At 33.1% G+C, this 9591-nt stretch overlaps 1 protein-coding gene across 1 annotated transcript; it reads left to right on the plus strand.

Annotated features, from left to right (window-relative positions):
- Window positions 1–13: 13 nt before the first annotated feature.
- Window positions 14–7488, plus strand: pn (exopolyphosphatase prune). Its single transcript, XM_089713959.1, has 7 exons — window positions 14–229; window positions 1384–1661; window positions 2131–2423; window positions 4808–4928; window positions 5214–5343; window positions 6181–6330; window positions 6777–7488. The coding sequence occupies exons 1-7, from the start codon at window positions 194–196 to the stop codon at window positions 6930–6932; spliced, it is 1164 nt and encodes a 387-aa protein (XP_089570085.1). The 5' UTR covers window positions 14–193; the 3' UTR covers window positions 6933–7488.
- Window positions 7489–9591: the final 2103 nt, after the last annotated feature.

The following is a 9591-nucleotide window of genomic DNA, read 5'->3' on the forward strand; positions in this document are numbered from 1 at the left end:
CAGTCCTCCAGGCTCCAGCTGTTTTATGCCAAATGTCAAAATGTAAAAGTTTGTTTACACCTGCGGTTTATACTAATTATAAAAGTGGTGCAAATGAATTGTAATTGGATTCCACTATATTAATTAAATTAGAAAGAATTATGTGAGATTCGATTAATGATAGTGAGAATTATTCAAACCTACATTAGCCGACATGGAGGACTACCTAACCACTACGTTAAATTTGCTGGTAAGTTTTTTTAAATATTGTGTTAAATTCTAATTGTGTCTTTCTTTTAATCCTTTAAATATGCCCATATATTAAAACTATCGGCTAAAATGTACCTTAAGGGCCATCGAGTTGGGCAACCAAAACTAGCTTTCCACCCGCTACATCGCCCGCGCAGAAGAAAGAAAAACCCGCATAGTTCCCGTTCCCGTGGGATTTCCGGGATAAAACTTATCCTATGTCCTTTTTCGGGTATCAAAATATTTCTATTCCAAATTTCATGCAAATTGGTTCAGTAGTTAAGGCGTGATTGAGTAACAGACAGACAGACAGAGTTACTTTTGCATTTATAATATTATATTACTTATGGATAATAAATCCCGCATAGTCCCCGTTGCCATGGGATATCTTATCTTGTATTTTACAAGCCTCGATTTGTGATAGTACTATAGGTACAGGTAGTACATGAAACACTCTTTTCTTCTTCCTTTTAAATTTTTACATGATTGCTGCACCCATCTAAATTATCATGCGTGCATGTCATACTTGCAAGATATGGAATAGGTGCTGTGCCCCGCGGTTTTACCCGCATTGCTCTGCCCCTGTTGGTCTTAGCATGATGATATATATATATAGTCTTCCTCAATAATCAATCTAAATTCTTAACAATCATTCATGCATGACACTACATTTCGTCATGCTGCATTGTTCTGCTGCTATTCATCTTAGCATGATGATATAATATAGCCTATAGCCTTCCTCGATAAATGGGCTATCTAATAGTGAAATCACCGGGTGGCTGAGTAGTCAAAGGTGTAGGTGTAGGTGTAGGTGGCGCTCTATATGGAGGGTGACATGGCTGTGGTTTCGAATCCCGCCGTGTGATCGAATTTTTCTATTCTTTAAAAATTTATATTTTTAAAAATTCATTTGTTTGCCATTAAAACTTAAATAACAAATTCAATGAAATAACAGTCTAGGGATTACTTATATTAGCTGAACTACAAACATTATATCCTTTTCCTAATTTACGACATAATTCTCATGATCCTTGACCTAAGGTTGCCTGGAAGAGATCGCTGTATTAGCGATAAGGCTGCCTTTTTGTACGTATTTCTATTGCTTGTTATTTTGTTACTGGTGCAAATAAAGTGTTCATTCATTCTAATTTACAGAAATCCAAAAACTACGTAAACCTAACGATAGTGCTCGGAAATGAGAGCTGCGACCTAGATTCGGCTGTCAGCGCGTTAGTTTACGCGAGTTTTTTACACTGGCAGCATCAGAACATGAAATGTAGAGTGTGCACTAGGACCAAACGTGATGACAGTTCATATAAGGACGATATATTTGTTGCCATGTTCGATGTGGATAGGAAGGACTATGCGCTGAAAACGGAGGTGGCGTTTTGTTTTAAAGAACATGGTGTTAATGAGAAGCTGTTGCTGTTTCGGTGAGTTGAATACAGATTGAATAGTGAAGAAAGTTGATCGTCAATTGAACTGTATTATTTTAAAACTTTTTCAATAAATATTTTTTCTATTTTCTATTTATTTAATTGGGATAAGAACAGCAGTTCAATGTCTTAAGCTACTCATACATAAGACGATTTAAACTAATTTTGTATACGCTCCAAAATAGCAATACATTATTACCTACTTCATTATAAGTATTACCTGGTAACTGCTTTGTAGGCGAGTCGGAGTCAGTCAGGCAGAGATATAATCTGTTTCATGCGTAAATGTGACAGGGCGCGGCTTATAAAATGCCGTTACTGTTTTAAAATGCAATATTGTTGTTAATTATTTCTGTATTTGACATCGTCTTTCGCTTAAATATCAAACTCAATTAGAAATATTCGTATAACTTTTTAGTATTAGAATAATTTCGAGATTACATTTTTTTTATTTATTTTTTTACAGCGATGACATTGACATAAAGTCGCTCGTGTCAGACGAAAAAACGAACATAGTCCTCGTCGACCACCACGTTCTATCGAGGAAGTTTGAATTTTTGGCGCCAAACGTGACAGAGATTATAGACCACCGGCCCATAGACAACAGTAATTGGCGGTATAGAGACGACGTTCGCTCGACCATAGAGACGGTCGGGTCTTGTTGCACTCTGGTTGCACAGAGGATACGGGATTTATGCGGACTTATGGGGAAGGAGGGGTTTTTTGAAGAATTTAGCGTGTGTACCGATATGCTGCATGGTGAGTGAGAAATCTTATATTTATACAAGCTGTTCCTTTTGGCTACGTGAACTTAGCACCCGATATAAAAAAAATCAAATTAATTGTGTTTGCAATAAATTATTTATTTATTTGAAAAAATTCGATATGTAGTAGTAAGTAGTGTAACTTATTTGTCTGTGGTTACACTAAAAAAGTCGTGCCCGAAATTGAAAAAAATATTTACACAATAAACGTTTGTAGTTGATTTTAGTCCATTTTTCTAGTTTGTAGTTGAGCAGAAAAAATATAAGCATACACCAGCGTCTATCTGTTCGCTTTTGAAACTACCTGACCTAACCTACTTTTTGAAGTAAAAACTTCTTTAGCGGCGTTGGGTATAAAATCTTAAACTCGCGTCAGGACACGTGACCTGATCGAAAAAGCGTAAGACGGATACCATTCCAAAAATATATCAAACATGCTCAACGTTTATAATCAAGTTTTCACTTCTGCCGGCACTCCCGGAGTGCAACCCGTCTTTTTTTTCTATTCTGCAACTTAGCCATCTGTTTATGTAAACAATAATCTAATATAATTTTCATCCATAAATTATATGTTTATAGAGAGATTTGCATCCAGTGACGCAAAGCTCATCATTTGTCCGCGAATCTTATCGCAAGATCGGGTATGCTATTTCTCTTCAGGCGAGAAAATCTCACACTATCGGAACTACTATTTATAGTTAAATCTGGATATTTTTTCTACTTATCCACCGTCACTCATATAATTACCTCCTATTACTACCGTGCATACCATAGACAAAAGAAGAACAAGCTTTGTATAGTTTGAAACTAGATGGCGCTGAAATAAATAACCTAATTTATTTTTAACATGTTTGTAACAAAAGTGTTAAGTTTACTAAATAAATAAATAAATAAATAAATAAATCGTTTATTTGCAAGTAAACATGGTATACACAGGTGTTAAGAATAAGATACATTATTTCAGCATGTTTAGCCGTTATTCAACGGCATGCAAATACATTTTACATTAGATATACATTTTATATTATGTCTTCTTAATTTTATTTTATTAAAATCAATTCATTTGTTATTCATTCACATTATTATAATTAATATTTCACAATTCATTCATATTCATTACAAAAATTACATACATTATTACAAAATCAATATTAAGACACAAGTAGACAATGTTAATTACGAGTTTAGATATTCTTTAACACTATAAAAACATTTCTGTTGAAGCCATTTATGAAGTTCTTTAAAAAATAATTTAGTATCTAAGTTTTTTAATTTAGTTGGCACTTTATTATATATTTTTACACTCATACAAAGACAGTTTTTATTATATTTTTTTAATCTAGGATTATCTTTTAAAATTAGTTTACTGGGATCTCTGCGACTACGGCTATTTAAATCACTTGCCTTTTTATAAAGATACATATGCTTAGTCACAAACACGCACATATCATAAATGTAAAGAGATGGCAATGGCAGCAGACAAAGTTTTTTAAATATCGGCTTACAGGACTGATCCGATCTCATACCACATAAGGCCCGTATACATCTCTTTTGAGCCAGAAATGCTCTTGTTATATCGGTACTATTGCCCCAGATAACAAGGCCATAACGCAAAACAGATTCCACGTAAGCGTAATAAGAAGTAAGTGCGGTTTTTAAGTTTGTAACCCTTCTTACTTGCCTTAATGCATAAACAAATTTATTTAATCTACTACACACATTTTCTATATGTAGTTTCCAGTCTATATTTGTATCTATTGTCACACCTAGAAACTTTATTTCATTTTTTGCTTGTATTTTAGGAATGTCAAAGTTAAATTTATTAAATTGTAAAAATTTTGTTTTGTCCAAATTTATTTTCAAATCATTAATGTCAAGCCATTTTATTATGTTGTCAATACTATAATTAATGTCATTTATGTGGTCATGTATATTATTTTTGTCAGAAGTTACAATTAAAGAAATGTCGTCAGCAAATAAGATGCACTTGTGATTTGTTATATTAACTATGTCATTTACATATAATACAAAAAGAATTGGACCAAGTACACTACCTTGCGGTACGCCATATTTTATTATTTTGTAGTCAGAAAAATAATGCGTTATTTCATCGTTTTTATTTACTTCAGAAATTGTTACACACTGCTGCCTATTTTGAAGGTAAGATCTTATCCAGTGAAGCGTTTGCCCTCTTATACCGTACGATTCTAGTTTTTTTAATAGTTTATAGTGTGACACGAAGTCGAACGCTTTGGAAAGGTCAAAGAAAAGAGCTGTAGTTAATTTGTTTTGATTAATGCTGCCTAAAACTTTATCCATATACTAATTAACAAAATATTTTTTTACGTGTTTCATTAACTAATTATATTTTATTTATAGGTGTTATAATATTAGATACAGTGAACTTTTCAAAGGATATAAAGAAGGCGACCCCACATGACGAGGAAATTGTTAAATTTTTGGAGGGTATATTGATACCGAAAGATTTCGAATTGGAAAGGTGAGAGCGCTATTAATATAGAAATAAATTATCTATATACTTAATATTATAAAGAGTTTGTTTGTATGTTTGAACGCGCTAATCTCAGGATCTACTGGTCCGATTTAAAGTTGATCTGAGTTCTTTCGGTGTTAGATAGTAGTATACGTACGCCTAGATCGATTTAAATCGGATTTTCACTAAAAGATAGGCCAAATTATGAAGCAGTAGGTATAATGTGTTTTTTATCTGAACAACTATTTTATTAAGAAACATTTTTAATGTTAATGATAATTTATTTTTCAGAAAATTGAAGTTAGACTGTCTTGTAGCATCAAGGTGCGATGTTTCATCGCTAAATGCTGAGCAGTTACTGAGAAAAGATATGAAAATAGTCGGCGACGTTTTTGTACCGAGCTTTCCCATTCTTGTTGAGGTGAGATTTGATTTTTGATTTGATACTATCTGTGCCTCGCGGTTTCGCCCACGTTTCAGCACTACAGCCTATAATTTTCACTATTCAGTATTACAACGACAGTTTAGATTTGAATCTGTGTTTTTAACGAGGTATTTAAAAAAAAAATAGTGTAGCTGTGTGTAGGGAGATGAAATAAAAAATGCAGTCAATGGAAATTATATGTTCCTCTAAATTACACAAAAAAATAATACTTTAATCTACTAACTAGACGTGGGTCGGTGGCGCGAGTTACGGGACAACTGGGGGGCGACGCTATGTGAATGTGCGACGCGACCGAAAAGCCTGCGTCAGCACAGCACCTACAAAATATACGAAATTATAAATATATCATCTATACTAATATTATAAAACTGAAGTTTGTTTGCATGAACGCGCTCATCTCGGGAACTACGGATCCGATTTAAAAAATGATTTTACTGTTAGATAGTCCATTTATCGAGGAAGGCTATAGGCTATATATCATCATGCTAAGACCAACAGGAGCGGAGCAATACGTATTAATTAATAGTTAGTAATATAAATATGGATACATATTACTAAATTTCCGCCCACCGCTTCATTCGCGATTTCAAAGAAAAACAAGCATAGTTCCCGTTCCTGTGGGATTTCCGGGATAAAAATAGCCTTTGTCTTATTCTGGATCTTCAGCTACCTATATATCAAATTTCATTGTAATCGGTTCAGTAGTATTTGCGTGAAAGAGTTGCAAACATACATCCATCCTCACAAACTTTCGCATTTATATAGTAGGATGTGTCTGAAATAAACATACATTATTGAAAATAAATTTTCTAGGAATTCCTTAAGAAGCCCAAAGCTCTGGAAGCAGTTAGCGAAGCCCTAGGGCTTCGAGGGTGTTCCTTAGCCGTATTACTCGGTATGGATCTAAAACAAGGGCTAAGAAGGGATGGCGCTTTATTTGGCGAAGAGAATAAAATAGAATCTGTAAGTATTTAACCGACTTTGTAAATAGAGTGTTATGTTTTGAGTGTTTTTTGTGTTTTAGAGTATTAAAATTTGTATTTTGCCAAGTTGTCTGGGAGAGATCACTGCTAAGTGATAAGGCCCTCAATAAATTTAACCTACATATATATTATTTTACTTAGGGCTGATTTTTCGATCGTTGGTTAAAACTTATTCTTCGGATAACATATTAAACTACCATTTCAAAAATTAATTCAAATTGCCCGTATTTGACAGTTTAAAGGTGACATTTTAATATTATCGTGTAATACTTCATTGGACGGGTAAGTTTTATCCAAGGTTTGAAAAATTGAGCCTTATTATAACGTTCAAATTATCCGTCCACATCCCTTATAAAAATATTCAGTCGATAATTTGTATGTTTTTATCTACTAAAGTATATAAATGTAATATATATTCTGTTACAGCTATTAAAATTACTCCAAGAATGGTCAAGCCCGTGCCTGCAGTTGTCGCCGGAAAAAATGAACGGCTGTCTTTATTTCAAGCAGTTGAATTTATCAGCTTCAAGGAAGCAATATATTTCCCCAATTAACGAATTCTTGAAGACTTATAAAGAATAATACATCAAAAACTAGTTTTTACCTGCGTCTTTACTCGCGTAAATAGGTTATAATATTATATACAGATATGTACTTATTACCATGTATTATTTGAATGAAGTTTTCTTTAAAAATGTAGCCTATATGGTTCCTTTACCAGTGTTTAGCCTATTTCTATTTCAAATTTAATCGAATTTAATTTAGCAGTTTAGGCTTGAAAGGTAACAGAGAAACAGAGTTAGAGTGACTAATTAATATTATAAAGTTGATGGGTTTGTTTGTTTAATTGAACGCGTTAATCTCAGGAACCACGGGTCCGATTTGAAAAAATATTTCACTGTTAGGTAGTTCATTATTCGAAGAAGGCTATGTATCATCACGCTAAGACTAAAAGGAGCGTAGCAATGCAGGTAAAAGCGCGGGGCACAGCTAGTTATAGTATTATGTTTCTTAGACGCGCAGCTAGTATATTATATCAACAACCAAGTGTTTGTAAAACTTAAATATTATAATTATGTAGTTTATTCTATACTGCCATTTTGCAAGATTTTTATATATTATAAACAGTTATACAAAATAAATTGTTATTGTTGAATTTGTTTTATTTCTTACTATACTATAAACACTACACACACAATCGCCTATTAAAAGGTCTTTTCTATGCGTTGTGTCCAATATTTTGCCATACGATTTTTAAACGAAATTGAGTCTACACTCTACTTCAAACTGTGATCACAAAAATATATTTGTCTCTTTTCTAGTCATTGATTAACATATAAAAAACCTCGCCGCACCACAAAATGTCCAAATGGTGTTTTAGAGGCATATTTATATTATATATAAAACATTAATTGAAATTACCACCTTATTCCGTGGCAGTAATGTTCAAAGTCCATTGTATCGCTCATTAGAATACTCTGCCCCATATGCTACGGAAAATTTTTGAGCGTGATTTTTAGACTACAGGCCCATGTTGAAAAAATTATGGGTCATTTGACCCACCATCTGACCTATCTAGAATGATATAAGAGCATAAAATAATAAGATTCAGCACTATGACGTCACTTGTAAGCTGTCCACCTGAGTGCAGATGAGAATTCGAAGGTTCAGGTAGAGATTTTCTCCCCTTGTCTCCATGATTTTTGTACGGCGTTGCGGAATAATTGATTAAAAGTAGTATAGAAATAGTATGACACAGATGCCGTACAAAAATGGTGGTCCACAAAGTCGGAATTTATTTTTATTTTTCGACAGTTGCCGGGGTAAATTTGGTCATTTGATTTTGTACGGCATCTGTGTCATACTATTTCTATACTACTTTTAATCAATTATTCCGCAACGCCGTACAAAAATCATGGAGACAAGGGGAGAAAATCTCTACCTGAACCTTCGAATTCTCATCTGCACTCAGGTGGACAGCTTTCAAGTGACGTCATAGTGCTGAATCTTATTATTTTATGCTCTTATATCATTCTAGATAGGTCAGGTGGTGGGTCAAATGACCCATAATTTTTTCAACACGGGCCTGTAGTCTATTTGTGTCTTAAATTTTATATTTAGTAAATAGGAAAAAATAAAACTCATTTTTATAGTAAAATTAAATTTATTACATTCATAACAACTTAAAATTAAAAATGCTGTGATGTTTAAACTATACTAATATAAAAAAAATCGCAATGACATTTGGCGCCATTTTTATTTTTTTAGTCTATGGTAAAATTGGTAGTTTTTAGTATAATATGGGAGAAAGTATTCTATATTTCGTTTGGAATGTGTGTAACACAAAATACTCAATGTAATTTTAATTTTCAGGTTAAGTACGTAAAAAGTAGTAAAATACGAATATCTACGTAAATAAAAGTAACATTTCTATTCTAGTTTTTCAACATTATCACTAATATAAATAAAAACTGCAATCATGTCACAAAATAGCACATCTAATACAATCAAGCATACTCAGAATTAATATTTAAGAAAAAGCTCATTTTTTAACTAATGTACATACGTATGAAACAATAGTAAAAACTTAAAATACAGATTAACATCTCTATACAGACAATTTCATAAAAAATAATATTTTAACAATGATATTCAAAGTTGAATGGTCAAAACATGATACACGTCAAAGTGATACAACTCTCGTGAAAAAGAGAAAAGTAATGTGAAATGTGGCTACAGGCTAATTGGCCACGTTCGTCGTACCAACTGGAGCATCAATAACAAAGACGTGTGTCACTCGGGGACTGCCGCGGTAAAGCTATTGCATGCTATGCCTTCAGGCCACACCTCCGCCCGTCGGAGTGGGGAGCGTGAAGTATTTTCGTTACGGAATTTCTGGATTCGGTCCCCGCGCTCAAGGCCCGCGATAGAAGCTATGCAATAGCTTAATAACTTATCTACAAAATTTTACTCATTACATTAATTGTATAAAGACTCTCAGATGGTTACATACACAGACATTTTAATCAGCTTTCACAGATTCATAAGTACACATAGATTATAATACGCTACCATAAATTAAACTCAGATCTACTTAAAGAGTATTTTAACCTTTTTAACAATGTTTTTAACCTGTTTTTTTAACGATTTATAATCGGTTTCGGAATAAATACAAAGGTACACTATTCATATTTTAATTATCTATAGCACAGGGTAGTCTTTCATTATTGAACACATCTTA

The sequence above is a fragment of the Colias philodice genome, chromosome 31 (genome assembly GCF_061535455.1).
Source record: "Colias philodice isolate Cphi_HAF_F1 chromosome 31, ilColPhil1 Martin Lab GWU primary, whole genome shotgun sequence".
Taxonomy (NCBI): domain Eukaryota; kingdom Metazoa; phylum Arthropoda; class Insecta; order Lepidoptera; family Pieridae; genus Colias; species Colias philodice.